This window comes from Dunckerocampus dactyliophorus, chromosome 8 (assembly GCF_027744805.1).
Source record: "Dunckerocampus dactyliophorus isolate RoL2022-P2 chromosome 8, RoL_Ddac_1.1, whole genome shotgun sequence".
In the NCBI taxonomy this organism is placed as follows: Eukaryota; Metazoa; Chordata; class Actinopteri; order Syngnathiformes; family Syngnathidae; genus Dunckerocampus; species Dunckerocampus dactyliophorus.
In genome coordinates, this window is record NC_072826.1 from 12,278,967 (window position 1) to 12,300,242 (window position 21,276).

Here is a 21,276-nt window from a genome sequence, read left to right on the forward strand (position 1 = left end):
ATGTAAGTTAATTTAGTACCCAATCGGTACACGAATACAAATGAATGAAAGTATTCTTGTGCAAACTACAACCACAATAATAAACATACTGTTTCAACAATTTACGCTGCAGTGTGTTTGTAATTTACTGACCACTGAAAGCCTTGTTTGCATGCAGTGAAATGCAACAGGTGTTCAACAGGGGGCGCTCTAAGTCCATGTAAATCCCATTTACTGCACGCAAAGGGGCCTTGTAATTTCTAAGGGTGTTTTCCCATGCTCCTCATTCCCCCAAAACAATCGCGGCAGTCTCAAGCGAACCTCTCCCGTATTAAAAGACAACGAACGCGACGTCAAGGAGGAACATTTTACAGTGAAACACTGGAGTGTAACGTTTGATGGTCCGAGTAAGTATAACTACAACTTTTGTTTTTTGTTGTGAAAATGAACTGTTTTTATTTTTTTGCGTTCATTCAGGGTCGTTCTCTGCAGGTTACTTGAACAGTTATTCATGTGAGTTCTACAGATTTGCATTGAAATTCTTGGACGTGTTGCGTCAGGGGTTTTTTTAGAGCCTTGCATGGTTGAATTACTGTTTTCTGCAAACACCATTTGTATAGGAAGTTTGCATTGTAATGGCTCTTAGACTTAGACATTATATAACAAGAACAGCGAATGTTTTGCCTATTGTTTTGTTTATTGTAGTCATTTTTGATCATTCCAGGCTTTTTTTTCTCACACAAAAAAGAGAAGGTTATATTCTTTTGGATTAAAGTAAAGTTAATAAATATTTAGGGGATAAGAACATATAAGGAAACAGTTCTTGCTATGAGTGTACATATATGATTTTGTTGGATACTGTAAGTTTTATAGAACATGCCTTTATATGAACCAACTGATCATTTTGCCTCTTTGTTGACCTTGGTAACCAGAGTTGGGCTTTCATTTACGGTTGTGATGTGTTGCGTTAATCTTTTGGTGGCTTTGTCATTGTCTTTCATCACTTAACATAAATGTATCAAATGTAAATATGCATTTATGGATATTATTTATTGTATATATTGGATGCTGTAACAGAGGCAGGATGCTGCCTGTGTGAAAGGGCAAAAGTGGAAAGCAAGGCTGTGAGCGTGTAAATAAACAGCCGGAGTGAAAAGTACGCTTGTTTTAACATTTAGCAACATTCTATTGGCATCAAGTACTGCTAAAATCACCATCATTTACAATATGGCAGTTTGGAGGTCTAATGAGTGTCAGCCTGAGTGCTCCAAATCCTAATCCAAGATTTCAGGAGTGTGAAGGAACATCATCTTCAAGGGGATGAGCAGAACAGCACAGCTCGTGTTTGAGCGTGGTCCTCCATCTTGATACCAGCTAGATTTTATACAATTTCTTGAATGTTTACCGCTGCCATGAGCGACACGAGCTATCACGTGATCTTGACGACGGCCCTGTCTGCTCTCCTGCTGCTGGCCGTGGTGGCCCTGCTTTGCTTCTTCACTTGCAGGCTGGCAGGATCGCTGCCGCTGGGTGGACCTGGCACCTTCTGAGGTCGGATCTGGTGGATTTTTATGGTAGGTCAGGTCAGGACTTTTTTCTAGTCCAGAATTGCTAAATCTCTATCACCAGATGGGGCATAGCATGGCTTCTTGGCAGAGCCCAATGAAATTTTCCTGATGTGTTTGGAGGTTTGTGAGTTTGACGTGTGGACCTTGCTGTATAATAATTATGTTAGCAATTGCACCAGTAGAAGACTTAAGTTAAATGTGTTCATTTTTGTGTGTGCAGTCAATCATTTGGCGTTAATCGGCTTTGTCCTGGCCCTTAAACCACCGGGCGTTATGGAGCTCAATCCCATTAAAATACCCTTGACTCTAAGCCCAAGGAAGAAAGGGGGAGGGTGTGGATAATTGTAGATGAAAGCCTGACTAAGCAGACCTTAGAAAAGCTCCTGATGTGACCACTTTCCCTCACAGCGAGACCACTGGACTTACTTGTAACTCTTCTCTCTGCTGCAAACCCTGAGAGAGCCTCAGCAAGAATAGGTTTAACAGTGTGAGGTGACACAAGTCTGTGCCACAAACAGTGTGTGTTTGTTTGTCGGTAGCGAGACACAATAACAACTTTTCACAAAACTTGGCATAGGAACACTCTATTGCTCACACTGGTTCTTTTAGCCAAATGTTACCAAGCTGGCTGTGTTTAAACATGCCAAAGGTTTAGTGTGTAAGCCAAGGCATTAATGGCAATTTTACTTTATGAGCAAGAGGAACAGTGCCCCAGCCAATTTATTAGATTGTTCTATTGTTAAAAAAAACTTGCTAACTAATTGCAAAATGATTGTGTTTCAATAAATGATCCTGATAGTGCTGTGTTTGGATTACAGTGGAACTTCTAAAGACAAGTGTGTCTAAAAGTGGGGTTCAACCAAAAGTTTCTGAAAAAATATTCACAAAACATGACTTCAGCATGTTTGACCTCACAAGTGTTTTGCTTTTTCTTTGGATTTTTAAAATGTTTTAGCGAAGCCACCACAGAAGTATAGTAGTGATAGCGAAGAGGAAAATTGTGCCGATAACCATAAAGCCGTAAATTAGAACTCACAGCAAGGTATGAAAGCCCATAAGTGATTAGTAGAACAACAAGGGAATTTATACCGCAAGGTTAGCTTTGTTTAGGGCAGTGCTACTCGAATAGTGGGGCATGGTGAAGTGTCACGGTGGGGGGGGGTAGGGACAGCAGGGGGAGCCTTCAGTATTAGTATGCATTTTTCGTACTCTGCACGCATTTTGAGGACGCTTGTACTGTATGCTTCGCTGGCCTCCAGATACATATTTTGTTACAGTTTCCTGGTTTCAGTTTCAAGTGCAGCCTGTGAAACCGGATAATGCCTCTGTGCTGGTGCCTACCAGCGTACCCTATACAGGCTCTCTCCTCCTGCAAACCCTCTTGCGTAGCGTGACCTCGCGGGCCGCGGAGGCTACAAAGTATTGTTTCCTGCGTGTATGCGAGCGCTTTCTACGACTGCAATGAAGATGACTGGCTCGTTGATTCGTTCCAGCTGCAGTGGAACTCCTCTGCTGTCTTGATGCCGGACTGGAGTTGTGGTTGCTTGCAGAGTTGACGTCATGTCGCACGCTCCACCCTGGCGAAGTGCTATGGGGCGGGGGTGTTCAAAGTGCAGCCCTGGGGCCATTTGTAACCCATGGCTCGTTTTTGTTTTGTTTTTTTTGGCCCGTGCCACATGGCATGGTCCGGTATGATATTCTGATGGTATTATAACCTTGGGCAAAAATAGCACGGTTTCATGGTATTAGAATTACAGCTCTAAAATGTGTTATTTTGAAATATCTTCATTGAAAAGAAGAGGGAAAAAAGTTTTCTCTCGTAGTCATTTTTAAACAATATAGTAGAACATGATGGAAGTGTAACATGTATTTAAAATAAATAACAGAAAATAACTGAATTATTTCTAAATAAATAATAAATAAAATGCATTCTAGTGTGGCTAATCCTGCAACTCGTGTCACAAGAACATAAATATTTTCCTAGTAAGAAAAACAAAAACAAAATGCAAATAAATGCAATCACTGGCTCAATCACCCGACAGTATCGCGTAGACATCCGGGGCGGTGCCTCTGGATTGGCAGAGCTGGGTGGCGGTCTTCCAGCGATCGATCCCACGATGTTCTGAATCACATCTCCAAATTTGGTGACACTCGACGTGAGTAATATGTCGACCGACAACAGTACGGCTGTACTACCGGAATGACAACACGTGTGCCTTCATGGAGTTCTGCCACCTAGCGCTACTGTGCCTGCGTATACAGGGAACCCTGTTGTAAATGGATTAAATCTTCTAAATGTCCATCCCTTTTGACAGAATATTTCACTTGAGTACAACGGCCCATCCATCCATTTTGTATGCCGCTTATCCTAATTAGGGTCGCAGGGGTATGCTGGAGTCTATCCCAGCTGATTTCAGGCGAGAGGCGGGGTACACCCTGGACTGGTGGCCAGCCAATTGCAGTTAAGTACAATGTTTTCACAAAATAATGCTATTATAGTGTATTTTGTTACTTACTGTATGTTTTATGCTGCTGTATTTGTTAATACATGTTTACACTACATGTGATGAAACGATAACATTGGTAGGGGTTCGTTGTTTGTTGTAAATTGTAAACACTGGAAGATGATCACTGATGTCGTTGATTAGCAGGCCACTAGTTGAGTTGTTATCGGCCATTGGTAAATATATTATCAATTAGGGTGGCACAGTGGTTTGTTATTCTGCTTGGTCTGGTGGTTTTAGGGTATAGACTCAAACTATACATCGTGTCTACGAAGTCATCTATTACCTTGTTTTTGTGTGGATTCAGAAGAATTTTGAAGTGTCCACATACGAAGATTATTTTTTGACTGATGTCTGTTTGTTTTAATCCAATCCTCAAACATTTCAATGCTTGACATTGGAGTTCTATATAAACAACTTATTAATACAGTTTTGCAAATATAACACCATGAAGTATTTACAATTTTCACATCTGGAACTAAACTGTGTGTGTGATGCGTGCGCAAGCGTTCAAGTTTCCCTAAAATGCGTAACCTTCTGCGAACTACACTCCTCCATGCTCTTCCATGTTCTCCTTGCTGTTGAGTGTGTAAATACATGCAAAAGATCCATGCCGAGCTCTTATGAAATGCACTTTTGCCACCTTGTGGTCGTTTTTATGGCTTACAACTGATTGAAAAGTGACTTCTTCAGTTGCGTCATCACCTCATTTTGCCTCTCATGTAAATAAACGTAAAAGACGTATATATACGTCTTCGTGAGCAAGCGTCCGAGTTTTAAAAAATGTATAAATACATCTTTGGTATTGAATGAGTTAATTTCAAATTACATCAAGAGCCTCCAGTTATTTTACTTATTCATTTCTAAAGAAATATAAAACCTGAAAGACTGTATTAATAACCAACTATATCACAAACATTAAATTAATTCTTACCTTAAAGTCTAGTCTCCCATTTTTTTTGAATGTCTCCTTTTGCTGGCGCTGTGGCGGTTTGAACTGGTTGGTGGGAATTACCCATAACTCACTACATTCAGGTGCAGGTAGATCAGAGTTAATACAAAGAGCATATTGTGTGTTGTGGTTGTCTTCATAAGAATAAGAATCAGAAGAAGAAGAAGAAGAAGTTAGTTGAGCCACTTGCATATAGTTTGTTTTGAAAAACATCTAAACGACTTGTAGACAAATTCTAAACTTAATACATTCATGTCAAAAGACAGACTTGTTTTTTTATTGTTATTATAATAAACTGAACTATGTTACAATTGCATAGTCTTCAATGAAATTTTTATTGGTAAACCATCTTCTGATGTGGTTCTTGCTTTTGGTTTTTATTGTTTACACTGCAGCTCTTAAGTAAGCATGGAGCTGTCACCGACTGAAGGCGTGTCGTTATAATGGCTTCACCCATTTTCTCGCCCACAGACAAGCTTCCTCGCCATTGTCACAGCAAAATAGAGAGACGAGTCACTCAGACGACAACATGAAGTTGAATGTGCAGGAGCTCCTCATCATCTGCTGCTGTCTGTTTGTGGCATGTCTGGGCCAAGTCAAGTTTCCTGGTAAGTGATCTTTGTGAGTCACATCATCGCCCACTCTAGGGCATTTAAGGTAGACAAGATGGCCACGGGAGCAGCCCCAGCCAGTCTTCAAACTTGGAATATGAAAACACACTTCTAGTTTGCCTTTCCGAAGCCTGACTTTTAGTCTTATAGTTCACATCATAACTTATTTCTTTGCATTGGTGTTCCTGACTTTTAACCAATATCCGTCTCATATGTTCGTCCCTAATACAAAGAACAAGAAAAGGATCCTAACTTCTGGAGATCGTGGGCCCAGCGGACCCTGCGGAACGCGCTGACGCTGCAACAGCTAAACCAGAACAGAGCAAAGAACCTCATCCTGTTCCTCGGCGATGGTAAATCGTATGTGTTAGTCTGATCACAGCACAGAAAATAAAACGAGTATACCCACTCCCAGCCATGTTGACGGATTTGCTGTGGTCACTTATAGTTCAAGTCAGTCTCAGCCATTCGTGGTGAATGAGCAGTTGGAAACAAAACAAGGGCGCTCGCTCGGCGGTCAAACAATAACTTCCTCCCTCAGGCCCCTGCAACCTGGACTCAGGCCATATCATGACATTTCTCATTCCTGCCCAGAGACGCATGCATGGCCACGTTACAGTGGCTGGAGAATAACTGTCAGCGTCTTGCCACTGACATATTAGTCACTGTGGAGTACAGTGAGTGGTGGTTGCACTGGTGACCATTGTGTTTAGTCATAAAAACTCTTGCAAGAATCGGAACGGGGAAGGAAAGAGCAGTGGTCAAAGTGGTGCAAACACATCTTGTTTTCCAATAAAAAGTGGTGAATCAGAAGTGCACTTTTACTGCCGGTAAAAGCAAGCATGATCCTACCTTTTACAATAATCACACTGATTATTGGATTGCGGGATGCCCAAAGGTTACACAGTTGCATCAATATTCCATTTTACTTGGTTCTGTATAAAATTGTCTACTGTTTGACAAGCTATTTTGCAGGAAAATCTATGTGGCGAGAGCTGAAATAAGAATGCTGTTTACATGCAGACTTGATGTCCCACAACACTCAGCTCATCCTTGAGAGCTCTTTAGTGTAAACTGACTAATGTGCATCATGTTTGACTGATTAAAACCCCCTGGAGGGAAAACAAATGTATTCCTAATGGTTGACCTGTTTCTGGCGTTCAAAGGGATGGGCATTCCCACGGTGACGGCCGCTCGGATACTGAAGGGTCAGCTGAGTGGACAGCCTGGAGAGGAAACCCAGCTTGAGATGGACAAGTTCCCCTATGTGGCTTTGTCCAAGGTGATGAAGTTTTGGTTCCAAACAATCAACAGTAGATAGCATGTAGCATGTACCTTGCTGTGGTAATTAGCAAGTCATGTTGAAGTTGTCCAAACGTGATCACCAAATCATTAGAAGCTCAACCAGAAGCTCATTGTAGTGGGCTCCATGCAGGAGTCCTACACACCAAAAACATTAAAGCTCTCATATGTCCTACAATAGTATATTGGAAGTGTGTTGGCCAAAATCTAGCCTTGATGCTGGAATTTAGACAGTTTAAAAGTACTTTTTAGTAAACCCTACGGAAACACTGCCATTTTGTGTGTCTGTGTCGCTGTCTTAAAAGGCAATCATCAAAACGGTTGCCCAGCAACGTGACGTAACAAAAACAAAACAACCTCTTGGCCAGAAAAGCCAATCCGGCTTAGAGCAAACATCTGAGGAAGACACAACAAACAAAGCACTGAGAGAGGACAACATGGTATTACGAGAAGCCTTCAAGGAAGATATCAATGTCAATGTGGATGTCAACAACACAGAGGCGGACACAGGCATTTGCCTAGGGCCCCTGAGATTTCCAGCGGCCCCTAAACGTCTCCTAAAATCGGATTATTGATTTTCGTCTTCGATTTAAAGAATATATTAATGTTTTAGTCTTAATTCACACTCTTAAAACGACATCAAAATGCATAATCTATCATGATCGTTTCGACTGCTTCCCCCCTCCCTTCTCATGCAACGGACCATTCCATGTTACTGCGCATGTGCAGATTGATTCAGGAAGATGGCGGCAAAAACAAAGTTGTTGGCGCATTTGAGGGAAGATGAAGCAGAGTTACTCGAGAGAAAAGTACACAGTCTTGATCAAAACTACCGCAAGTGTCAACCTTTTTCATTGTCCCAAGTACAAACGTAGACATACGACAACAAGAGCCACTACACTCTTGTAGTAGCACTGCTGCCAGTGTCAGCCGGAGGTGGTTCTCAAGATGAGGCTGAGCGTGCGAGTGATGCTTTTCGTCACAAAGATGTGAGTATTCCATGAAAACTGCACTTTTTTGGGGAATTTTTGCCCATCAGCCATGATTCATTTGCAACTTTTTCCACTTCAAAGAGACTTGCCAAAATTCTCACTTTGCAGCCTAATTTCTTGCATTGACATTCAGTGTCAGCATAAGAAATGAAGTTGGCGTAACAACCTTACCGGTTTGAAATGATATTCAGTAATGATCCAGTGATGTTTGGTTGTTACATGATATGTAAGAAGTAAAAAGTCCCTTTTGCGTAGTAGGAGACATTTAATGTGCATTTCCTTAACTACCTCCACCAACAACCGCAAATACGCTCTTAAATAACTTCTAATTTCATTGTGATTTATCTGTGCAGACATACAACACCAATGCGCAGGTGTCCGACAGCGCTGGCACAGCCACAGCCTATCTGTGCGGAGTCAAGGCCAACGAGGGCACGGTGGGCGTTAGCGCCGCCGCTGTCCGATCCCAGTGCAACACCACCCAGGGCAACGAAGTCACTTCCATCCTCAAGTGGGCCAAGGATGCAGGTAACTCCTCAGATGGTGACTTTAGTTTGCAACAAAGGACAGCTTTGTACTTGTTGTTAGCTGTATAACATGAATAACAATGTTGACTTTGGAATTTAAACAGGAGGAATGAGTTTCAATTGTTACTTTGTTTGCCACATTTATATCAAGACCTAGATGTACACTATGTACAGTATATACCGTACCTGTGTGTAGTTATTGTTGATTGCTGCAATTATTGCTATAACTTTCTGGCACAAAGCCAGTCAATGGAGGATGACATACACAGACAGCATATCAAAAGTCACAAGGACAGCCAACAACTACTGCACACAATTCCTGTGTTACTGTCTAGTGAAACAGTAATACCAAACACGTACTCTATATTCAGAAACTGTCATGCCCTCTGCAGGCAAGTCGGTGGGAATAGTGACGACGACTCGCGTCAACCACGCCACGCCCAGCGCTGCTTACGCCCACTGCGTGGACCGAGACTGGTACTCTGACAACGAGATGCCAGCGGAGGCGCTGCAGGCTGGCTGCAAAGACATCGCCAGACAATTGTTTGAAAATATTCCAAACATCGACGTGAGTTAAAAGCATCACTTTGGATTATCTGTTGTCGTGGCAAATTCCTGTTGGCACCGTTGGAGAGAAGAAAAAAAGTACTCAAGGACAAATTTGTCTTTTATCATATTTATTCTGCAGAGGGGAAGACAGTTGAAACAGACACACAGCACAGAAGGCTGCCGCAAGTGCCCCCGCCCTGAAGGATAGGCCAGAAGCATAGTTATACAAACTTTAGTTATACAAACTTTCGGTGCAAGGACATACTCTGTTATTCAGAACCGGTTGACTTGGAAACACCATTGGAGACACTTGTTTTTGGAGACAGGAGGTCTCTAGCCTCGAGCAAATAGCTATAACAAAGCATATTTTGTTCTTCTTACAAATCAGTCTGACATTAATTAGCAGAAATACCATATTTGTTCAAATCAATTGGCGTAACGGTAAAATATACGATTTCCATACACCCGAGGTTCCTAAAGTGGGGTACGCAGATTGCTGTAGGGATTACATGAATAAACATTAAAAACGGGTTGACTACATTAGCGCCCGACGCTGATATTTATGTATTGCGCTCAAACGCCTCATGTGAACAACCAAGCCAGTAGTACAGTGCAGAATAAAAGTGACAGCATGAAGTTGTTCATTGTTCTGTGTGTGTTAGATGAACAAAATAGTCAGTTTGAGTCATTTGTTTGTTGAATGGATGCACTGACTATGCCCCCAATTTTGCAGGTGTAAGTAAATTTATGCTTTCACGAATAATGTGTCTTCTTTGGATGGTGCAGCCACTTTGTTCAGTGGTCCTTGAACACACCATGTGTGACGCAGATTGAGACTTACATGACTTTCTCCGACGCTGCACAGACGGACGTGTATTTTCTATTCTTCCTTTCACCTCGTCCTTTTTCACAAATGTTAATGCTGTGCATAAATGCACAGGGGTTAGGTGTAATAATGTTACCTCTATGCTGCTGTGCATTTTTTATTGGTGCACAGTCTTATGCTATCTGCTCATGTGTCCATTTGCCTCAGTAATAAGCCTCGTATTGAATCAATTTCCTTATTGATTTATTTACATTATGTGGCTTTGTTTGCATAAATATTTATCATTATTACGTTTACGGGTAACATCAGTTGTATTGTACTGATTATTGTTGCAGACCAAAGCACAGCAAAAGAGCATAAAGATCACAGTTCACCACATCTTACCACAGTTTGTCACCACTTAAATACTCAATAAACATACAAATACAAATAAATTCAATAAACAGAAGACAAAACAACTGGGAGAGCTCATGTAATGGATGTCAGCCTGCAGGGCTTCAGACCTTCGCAATGGGAGACGAGAGCGCTGGCCAAAAGCCCGTACTGTTGATCCATCCATCTTCTATGCCGCTTATCCTCACTAGGGTCGCGTGCATACAACCACGTATTATATCATATTTCTTTGAAAAAAACGATTATTCACAATAGTTGATATTCATGTTCATCAAATAAAAGTTTAATATGTAATATTACTGAAGTTTGACATTTGCATCTAAGAAGTGAAGCCAACGCGAGCAGTGCTTGGTCACAACTTAACTAGTACGTCAGATTGCTGGGAAGGTGCAGCAGTTTCAGAAAAATGAAGAAGACATTTTTTAGAATCTTTCAAGTAAACTTCTGTTATGTTAAAGGCAAAATTGATACATTTTTACCACCACATTTTACCACAACAGACTTACAGCAGAATTATTCCGCAACCAGCAGCACAGTTAAAACCAAAGATATTATTAGGAGCTCTGTGAACGACTGTTCCTTCTTCTCTTGTGGCCTTTCAGATTATTATGGGTGGCGGAAGGAAGTACATGTACCCCAAAAACACGCCGGACGTTGAGTACCCCGACATCGGGAAGCACAACGGCACGCGAAACGATGGCCGGAACCTGGTGCAGGAGTGGGTTGACAAAATGAAGGACAAGGTAAAAATAGCAGCTCCTCTCCTTTCTCAGATTATTTCATGATTATTATCAAAAGCACATTTGGCCTTTCCAAGTTGACCAGCTCATTTACTTTGCTGTGACTGTGTCAAAATGTCCAGAGGGGCCATTACGTGTGGAACAAGTCACAGCTCTTAGCACTCAACCCCAGCAGCGTCAATTACTTACTGGGTGAGTGTCATTGAGTTTCTTCTGCCAGAGGCTTAGAATGCAGCACATCCTGTGTTCCACATCTCATTTCTGGTTTTCCAGGTCTATTTGAACCTGCGGATCTTATGTACGACTTGGAGAGGAACACTGACAATGAGCCTTCACTCACAGAGATGGTGGACATGGCCATTAAGATACTTAGGAAGAACCCCAAAGGATTTTATCTGCTGGTAGAAGGTGAGTTTTTTCCACATTATACAAAAAGATCAAGTAGGCTGAGCCGGACGTGATGGCTTGTACTTCAGGAGGACGTATCGACCACGGTCACCATGAAGGCAAAGCCAAGTTGTCCCTGTACGATGCAGTGGAAATGGATAGGTCCATCGGCCGAGCAGGTCTCTTGACCAGTGCATTCGATACAATGACCATCGTCACTGCTGACCACTCGCATGTGTTCAACTTTGGAGGTTACACGCACAGAGGAAACAGCATTTTCGGTAGGTTATGAACTCTCCAAGGTGTGTCAGAAAAGTTCCAGGACTGTTGATGTTGATCGAATTCCTCAATGTGAGGGGTATTGTCTACTGTGAGTTCTTGCCCCAGGGTCAGACGATCAACCAGCACGACTAAAAAAGAGATCCTGCGGCGTTTGCTTCATACAGTGTGTGAGAAGAGGCGAGAGTCGTGGCAGGACAACTCCTGGCTGCTTCACTCTGATAGCGCACCTGCTCACAATGCTCTGAGCATCCAACAGTTCCTGGCTGAGAAGAACATTGCCTTGCTACTCACCTGACGGGGGTCCATATTATTTTTTTCGTCTTTCCCAAGCTCAAGGGAGTCATCAAGGGTACCCGTTTTGAAGACATGGATGACATCAAAATGGCCGTGATGACTGAGCTGCGGAGGATTCTGAAAAACTCTTTCAAGGAGTGCATGAAGAAAGTGGAGAGAAGGCCGGGAAAGTATGTTCAATTCCAAGGGGATTAAAGTGCATCCCTGCACAGTCGCGATTGAGCATTCACAGCCGTGCCAATTTGCGGTCAAAACTTGTTGAATTTTTGTTTTTCTCTGAAAATAAGTATTTTTTTTCTGCAGAAAACATCTCATTCACCTTTAGTCGGTAACAATGTATAAATATGTGATAATACAGGTAAACTGTGCAGCATACATGTAATACATGTAATGGACATGAAGTTGTATGCCATCCCTATCACCAGTGTAGTATATCAACAGTGACCCCCCCCCCCCCCCCCCCCCCCCCCCCCCCACTACCTTCTGCCGTCTCAGGAGGGGGAAGCATGGCGGAAGCGTTTTTTCGCCATTCGCAGAACCGTAACCCCCGCAAAAAGCGGGGATCTACAGTACTTTGAAGGGGAAAACTTGTAGTTGGGATTTGAAATACAGTATATCTTTTCCTGAAACTTTTCTGACCTACCTCGTATTGACTGGATTAAATGTTCTGCTACTATCTGGATTTGTTTGGATATTACAGTGCCCTGTCTACTTCCATAGGCTTAGCCCCAGAGGTAAGTGATGTTGACCAGAAGCCCTACACTGCCATCGCATATGGAAATGGACCAGGTTACAAGGTGGTCAATGGTGAAAGAGAGAATGTTTCCACTGTTAACTACGGTAGGTAGATGCTCCAATCAGGGCTTTATGCTCTGGTGCCGATACCGATCACATGAATGAACTATAAATTTTTCATTTCAGGGGTACCATACAAGGGGGAAAAGTTAAAAAAAATTCCAAGGTGCCCTGACTGCCAGGCCCAAAGAATAGGCAATCATTAAAAAATAAAGGCAGGGGGCCCCACTTATTTTGTGGGTTATTTGCTTAGCCTTGTGACTGTCACGCACATATGGGCAAGTGTTGTACAGCGTTTTGGCCGCGTTAGCAGCCATTCAACTGGTCATCACATCGTGAGCCTTGCAAATCCACCATACTCCGTCAAGTATTTGTTCTTCAAATGCTGTATTAAATTAAAGCTTTATAACGTGCTACCCCCGCAAGATATTTTTTGTGGCATTTATATCACTCTCACAAATGGCAGGTAAGTTCCACACAGCAGACATGTTTGTTTTGGCTTTAGCACACCTGTGCAGTGTGGAGGAAAGTGGGCAGGACACACAGCGATCGCAACAGGCTGCAGGCAGCAATAGTACTATCCAGAGGTGATCAGCTTTTGTGATCTGCGTTGAAAGGCATTTATCGGCATATGCCAATTACATGCTTTTCCATGGAAATCGTCCGATATTGATCGTTAGCCGATTGATCGCAGCATCCGTAGTGCTAATTGATTATCACCCTGTAAGCTTAATAGGTGGTACACAACACAGTGCATATGTATCAAACATTTGCCTGACCAGGAATTCTGGAATTATAGCCGGGGCTTTTATTTACCTAAACCACAAAGAATTCATTGGAAGCAGATGATAACTGGAAGAGAGGCTGTTATTTCTGAAATGTGAAAAAATATATATAAAAGTTTATTTTTTACATTACTTTACTGATGATTTGGAGAGAAAGTGGAAACACAAAAACATAGTCATTTATTAACAAGTTTTGTGTTGCACAAGACAGCTGTAACAGAACCAATGTTGTAATAGCGGTAAAGAGCAAACTGCTCAACCGGCTTTAATATCACTGTGTTCATTGTAAACACGAAAAGTGTAACATGCATTTCATGAGTTTCAACATGAGTTTCACATCAACAGCTGAATAGTGCAATCAACATTTTAAAGCGCATGCAGCAATAGGTAAAACCACTGAATGCTAAGCACTGATGATACTTCAAATGCAGCAACTGCCATCTTGTGGAGTTTAGAAAAACTCAAAAAGTTACCTACAGCCACAATTTTCATTGGATCATTTATGGTATGTCCCAGTGTCCCACTGGGGGAAGTTAGCTAGGTAAGAGGAAAACTAGCAAACTAGATGCGCAGCCTTTGTTCCGCATGACAGGTTTGACTTAAGTTTTCATACCCTTAGCTTTCACGTCATTTTCTGTTTTGTGCTCTTATTTTGGTTTCCCGTTTCCTGTTTGGCACGATGTGCAGCTGCTTGGCGGTCGATCAGTCATCGCTACTATTTAGGTGGCGCCAGAACATAACACATTACAATGCAAATTAAATATTTACAATCCAAAGGTGAAACTTGGAAATACCGTAGATGACGTCTCGCTCGCTCACCGATATCATTATTGGCAGAAAAAATTATACCAATGTGATCCAATATCTCATTTTTATGCGAATATTGCCAATATTATCGGACATCCCTAATCGGGACCAAGTGTTATAGTGACCATTCTGATCCAGCAGATACAGTAGCGCTGCGTAATACCACAAGGATTCAATTCCAATAACTAACAGCCCAGTGATGTTCTCCCTTCCAGAGGAAGCCAACTACAAGGCCCAGTCAGCCGTTCCTCTGAACTATGAAACGCACGGTGGCGAGGACGTGGCTGTGTTCGCTAAAGGTCCGCTGGCTCACCTGCTGCACGGCGTCCACGAACAGAACTACATCCCGCATGTCATGGCCTATGCGGCCTGCATCGGCAGCAACACAGCGCACTGCTCGAGTGGGACCATCGGCGTGCGCCCCGTCCTCTCCAGCGTCGTCACTATGCTTGCAGTCACACGTCTTCTGTGCTGACAGCACCTGACCATCTGCCATACATTTTGTGATTTTACTTTTATTTTATTTTTTAAACTCCTCATATTCTGACCACTATGTTTGACAACATAGTTTAGATAACACGTTTAGAGTCTTCAGGAATGTAAAATACGTCATAATAACTCCAGATGCGTGAAGGTTGCCACATGATCAGAGAGTCCTGTCATGGTGTGTCTATTGAATGGCTTTGTCAGCCTTTAGGGTGACAACGCTAGATACATTGGCTTGGTTTTGATAACATCTACCTCATTGGTGTAAATATGACAGGATGTGGTTTGTGCAAAAATTGGCATTTTTGAATGACTTGTTGACAACAAAAAAGAGGCTAACTGCACTGTGAAAACGTCAGAACTTTGTTGTTTCACAGAAATCGTATTACCATAGTAAAACATTCAACAGTAGGACTCATACAGCAGGATTACAGAAAACATACACACCAAGAGTATTTAGATGAGTGCTGCATGGGCCTAGTGAGAAGCAATTACATTTTGGTCAGAATCAAGCAAAAGGTGCAGATTTATCATGTCACTATACTTGCAATATCATGGGAACCGTCCACGGCCCATTTGGTTTTCATCCTGTATGAACCAGGAAGTAGAATGCTGACTAAGAAAAATAAGACTACGACTGTCTTCGACTAAGGATTTTCATAATCGAACTTGAGTCGTCAGATTTTGTTCATAGTCGAATATATATATATATATATACTGTATATACAGACACTGAACAGTTTGGCCTTGGTGGAGGTTTGCACAATTCTCAGTGACGTGCTAGATGTGTATGGTCATTGAAGCATTGCTAAAACAACACATCTAATGGTGTCCTTTTTACGGCATACAATACCGACTTTTGCACGGTATTGTATGCCAAGGGAAAATTGACACAAATTGGACAATTTAGTGTCCACAATATTTTTCAGGGCCAAAATATTTTCCAAAATGTCACATTTCTTGTACTTTTCCAACTGCCCTGTTGCTGTGGTTCATGTGGAATGTGACTGGACTCATGGCCCGGCATTGTGCGCCCGCTAGCATAACAGTGGGGTCCTCTTGCTGGATGAAGCATAAAAGGAGGAGGGGAGTTTACTCCCAAACTGTTCATCATTAAAATCATGAGTGTGCATCTTCTCGCTGTACTTTTGTCCATGCGCTCTTGTCTGACATGTTTGAGCTGTTTGGTTGTTGACAGAAGCTTCCTGTTTTTAGTTATTATGAGTCTTATTAAGCCTGGAGAACTGGAACCGGATATTGTGCTGAAAGATCCTGTCCAAACGAATACTGAACAGAACCGATGTGACAAAGGGCAGCCTTGGCATAGCTCAACTCCCACCATGAACAAGTTAATGCTGTCAATGTGTGCCAAATTCCTTTGCAGAGACCAAGTGGCCCATAGTAGCCTCAAACAACATACTCTTGGAAACACCAGCAGGAACACGGTCAAATGCCTTTTCCAAGTAGACAAAACACATGGACCGGTTGGGCAAACACCCATGTACCCCCCTATAACCTAGTGAAGAGTCCATTATTCCACAGTGGGGACAAAAACCACATTGCACCTCCTGCATTTGAAGAAGGTCAGACACTCCTCTGCAGCATGTGGCTAGACTTTCCCAAAGCTGAGGATTGTGAACATGTTCTCCACTTCCCTTTCCTGGACGCCAGGCTGGCAATGTAGAAGTACTTTGCCTGACTTCCACATTTGGTTAACAACAAACCCTGCTTCTTTAAGATTACAATGTTCCACCATAGCCACAAACAAGTTCCAACTGAGGGTGTGAGCAATACAGGAATCTTTCAGCTATGCCATGACATCGCTGATGTAGTGCTGCCTTTCTGCCCATGAAAAAGTCCAATAGTTAAACTTAACAAGTGACTCTTTGGACAGGAAATAGATCGAAAGTATCACACAATAATGAATTCTGCACATCAACCCAGTTTCACCCTAACTGGGCTTCCTCTGGGCTTTGGTTCCACTTTCTATTCCTGAGAGATGTTCTCCTTTGTAGTCCCTTGGCATGCTCTGTTCTGTTAGCGTGCAACGTCTCCCCTCCAAAAGCACCCCATCACAGCTGCATGCGCAAGTTGAGCCACACAGCAGTGAATGGCAGGCCTTTCAACCACCTTCCAGGACAACTTAACCAATCCAGTGCATGGCAAGTTAAGATTAGAGATCTTTGAAAGGGTGTGAGGAGTGGTGAAAGTCTGATCAAACATGAAGCCAGAGTGCTTCGAGAGCATTTAAGCTGCAAACTGAGAGGTGAGAAAACCAGGCAAATGCAATGGAAGGCGGGGCCAAAACTATTAACCCAGACCTCACAAAACATATATAATGAATTATTTTCTCAGTTCAAACTGACATACAGCATATTTGTTGCCATATCTTCTATTTATTAAAGTATTATAAGTAAAAGTATAAAACTATCATAGTATTTTTTACTATTTTTGTGTCAGAGGTCCCACTGTAGTGTATTGGAAGTGTCTTCTCCAAAATCTAGCCTTGATTCTGGAATTTTCACCGTTTCAAAGTGTTTTTTGTAAGCTCTATTGGGAACATGTTGTTTTGTGTGTCTGTAGCTTTAATGCCAATGAGCTGTGTTTCTCCACTGTTTCCAACAGAGAAGCGATTGCTGGGTTTCGCATGATGTTGCATTCGGCTGTGGTTGTCACATGCTCAAAGAGCTGTGGGGTAAATCAGAGTATTCGTAACAAGAGGGAATGTAAAACAGAGTGAAAATGCTGCATACATGCGCTGTTCTCGCATGTGGAAATTTTTCAAAAATGAATTTCGGAAAACGTTACTAACAAAGTCCATCGTAAGGAACAAAAGTTCAAGAAACAACCAAAAGATGCAGAGAAGAGTGGCTGCTGAACCTGTCTCTCATGGAGTGGAGCAGAGTAGGAACACGCTTCAGTTTGCAGTGAGAAACAAGAAGCATCATTTATACTAAAACCAAAGTTAAAATATTGTTGGAACTCCACAATGCTCATGAAAATGTGAAATGCAGAAAGAATTGCCTCATAACAGAATGTAGATTCGTAATTTCCTCATACCGCTTCATCTAAATGTTTCAACTGTATAAGTGCTCAATTAATCAATAAACACCATAAATATAGGCGCACGGTGGCCTAGTGGTTAGCATTGTTGGCCACACAGTCGGGAGATCTGGGGATCTCTGTGTGGAGTTTGCATGTTCTCCCTGTGCGTGTGTGGGTTTTCTGCGGGTACTCCGGTTTCCTCCCACATTCCAAAAACATGCATGTAAGGTTAATTGGAGACTCTAAAATTGTCCATTGGCATGAATGTGAGTGTGAATGCTTGTTTGTCTATCTGTGCCCTGCGATGGGTGTAAGCTGCCTCTCGCCCAGTCAGCTGGTATAGGCTCCAGCATACCCCCACGACCCTAGTGAGGAGAAGCAGCATAGAAAATGGACGGATGGACCACAAATATACTGCCAAGAAAACAAAATGGAAAAGTAACATACAGTATGAAAGAGGGGAAAAGGTCTGCACCACATATCCGAACTTGCCTTGTTGACACACGCCTGTTGACACATACCCAAGAGTTCCTCCCTACCCCCTCTCCACCCTGGTTCTCCTGAACTCCAGAGCAGCATGGTGAGGCAAAATGGTGAGGTGTTCCAACTGGAAGCATGCCCAGCAAGGCTCCACGGAGGGCGGGGAACTGTGACGGGGTCCAAGGCTTCGAGAAGCCCGGAAATAGTGCATAATATCCGGCTAAAACTGCAAGTGGATGCCATCACCCTGGAAGACCGAGGGAAAAGCCACAATTTCAAAAGTGACCATTCGAGAGCCTCTTCTCTCAAGGAGTGAGACAGATTTTTCTCACTTTTGGTGCTCATAAACAGGCTCTAGGGACACAAAATACTGTTAGAACATCATTAAAAAGTCAATCTTTGCATAATAAGGGACATTTCTTCTTCAGGGTTCAACCGGATGAGTCGAGAATGGATCAACATTTGGGACCTCATAAAGGCCTTCCTGATTCCATCCTCTGGGGTTTTGTCGGGGGGGATTGACTAAAACAGGAACATCCGGAGGTGTTGGTCTCGCCCATCACAAGCTTTTGCTGCAACATCACATCCCATGTTTTGCTCACCGTCCCCCAAAAAGTCTTGCAATCACAGAAAATTACACTTGCCAAGTGTAATTAATGTCCAATTAAACAGTCAGCTGAAGCCAAGCATCTACTCTCACTGTTTACATGCCCTAACGATCACACAACAGTTCGCTGCGCTGCAATTAACAGGAGGTGCAGTTCCTCTTCGTTAGACCTTCTGCTCTCTTGATGATCAATAGCTGCTCGAAATTCTGCTCAAATAGAGAAGCTTTTGTTTGGGGTGTAATGAGCAACTCTTTCTCATCAGCAAACTACTTCATGACTGCAAATGACCGCATCCATCAAAGCAATGTAAATCACTATACTGCAAATGGGGCAGAGGGCTCCGCTATGACTAGCGTAGCTAAGTGGCCAACTTGGGCCAGATTTCCTCAAAATTCAACAGGATCCTTGCTTGAACACTAAAGGAAACATGTGTTGTGTTTTGTTGTGTTGTGTTGTGTAAGATACAATCTTCTTCACAGGGACTATTTCCAGGAGGGAGATACATACTTCGATAATCTGGCATTTTCCCAACTTTTTTCCATGGTCACTATTCTGTGTAAAGGGTATCGACACAGTATGTGGGTATGAAGGGACAAAGTTGACTTAGTAATTTCCTGTAACCAGGGCTTTGTATCATCTACCTTAACCTGCCCTGTTCTGGCGCTGTTCAACAAGTCTCTTTTTTTCTTCTTCTCTATCCTCTGCCATTGCATTTATTAGCTGGCAATAACTAGTGTGCATGTGTGCCTTACGTATTCAAAGCAGGAAGTGGTAGGATATAATGCTATTCGTTAGGGATGAGCGAGTACGCCACTATCTGTATCTCTATCTGTTCACCCATCTAAATTATCCATATCCGTATTTGTACTCGGATAGAATAGAATAGAATAGCCTTTATTGTCATTGCACGATAATTACAACGAAATTGTCACGTAATGAGGCCACTCTGCACCACATAATCATTGATAAATTAAATCACAAATAGCAATAACAAATAAATAACAGCGGAATGAGAATAAAAGACTACAATTTAAAATACAATTTAAAAATGTTAAAAACTATTTTAAAAGTATAATGTGCACGTGTGTGCAATATGCAAAGTTATGCCGGACCGTCTGAGTGTGTGTGTGTGTGTGTGTGTGTGTGTATATGAGTCCGTCGGTGTTGGCAGTAGAGATAGTCCAGGGGAAGCGGTTAGCCTACTGGTGCAGGACTTGATTGACATGAAGCGTCTCCCAGAGGGCAACAGGTGGCACAGTGAGTGTGCGGTGTGTGTGGGGTCTCCTGTGATGGCCTTTACTCTCTTGAGGCAGCAGGATGTGGACAGGTGTTCCAGGGTGGGCAGGGGGCTGCTGATGATATAACCCTATGCACCGCGTTCTCGGCCTCTGCTGTGGAGCCCGCGTACCACACACTCAAGCAGTACGCGAGTACACTCTCTACCAACGACCGGTAGAAGGCCAGCAGCAGCTTCTGGTCTAGTTTGTTTTTCCTGAGGACGCGCAGGAAGTGAAGCCGCTGCCGAAGAAGTCCAAGAATGGCGTGCGTGCCCAAATACTTGAAGGTGGAGACAACTTCCACCTGCACACTGTTATTGAGGAGAGGGGTGTTAGCCTGTCTGTGCTTCCTGAAGTTCAGTATGAGTTCTTTTGTCTTCTGGACGTTCAGGCTCAGGTTGTTGTGCGCACACCTATATGCTGTCTCATCCCCCTCGTGGATGAGTCCCACCACAGTGATAACATCCGCATATTTAATAATGCCAATAATGTCATGCTTCCCCAATTGAGTTGCATAAGTGACTGACGCAACACAAGCCTGCACAGCGCTGTCTTGTCAAACGCACCGCGTACTTTACCAAACAAGTTTACCAAGTAACTTTAGATACAAACCGAAATAGAGGCGACCTGAGGAAAACCTAATAAAGTGGAGGCAGTGGGCAACGCCACACGAGCCGTTTTCCACTTTCCAACTTTATTGCCATATTGAATATAATTATGATATCAACTACTTTCATGACCTGTAAACTTTGAAAATGTGAATGTGAAATACTAATCATTAATATTTACAATAGTACAGTATTTCAAAGTTTACCGATTAGATTTTGTATATGTTATATGATTTATAGAAAGAGGTATTTTGACTTGTAACTTGCATGCCGAAAAAGTGTGTGCACCCCTGATATACATGTATAATGTACATAAATACATACTCATATTTTTTTGAAGAAATACAGTAAATATCTATATTTTCTATATTTATAGTGGCAGGTAGATCTTTGAGACTTGGTCATTTTAAAAGTAGCTTGCAGGCTGAAAATGTGTGAGCACACCTGACCTAGAAATTCTGTCCATGAAAATTTTGAAC

The 21,276-nt window shown here is 42.5% G+C and overlaps 1 protein-coding gene across 4 annotated transcripts; it reads left to right on the forward strand.

Annotated features, from left to right (window-relative positions):
* The first annotated feature begins 233 nt into the window (after positions 1 to 233).
* Positions 234 to 15,911, forward strand: alpl (alkaline phosphatase, biomineralization associated). Of its 4 annotated transcripts, XM_054783455.1 has the most exons (13): positions 368 to 386; positions 1,487 to 1,553; positions 5,475 to 5,611; positions 5,848 to 5,967; positions 6,781 to 6,896; positions 8,262 to 8,436; positions 8,828 to 9,003; positions 10,806 to 10,946; positions 11,066 to 11,135; positions 11,217 to 11,351; positions 11,420 to 11,611; positions 12,627 to 12,746; positions 14,509 to 15,911. In XM_054783455.1, exons 3-13 carry the CDS (start codon positions 5,533 to 5,535, stop codon positions 14,766 to 14,768), a joined length of 1,584 nt encoding a protein of 527 aa, XP_054639430.1. In that variant the 5' UTR covers positions 368 to 386; positions 1,487 to 1,553; positions 5,475 to 5,532; the 3' UTR covers positions 14,769 to 15,911. The 4 variants fall into 4 exon arrangements, with proteins under 4 accessions (XP_054639428.1, XP_054639430.1, XP_054639429.1 ...); XM_054783453.1 differs by lacking the exon at positions 1,487 to 1,553 and having other exon boundaries at positions 234 to 386; XM_054783454.1 differs by lacking the exon at positions 368 to 386 and having other exon boundaries at positions 1,289 to 1,553.
* Positions 15,912 to 21,276: the final 5,365 nt, after the last annotated feature.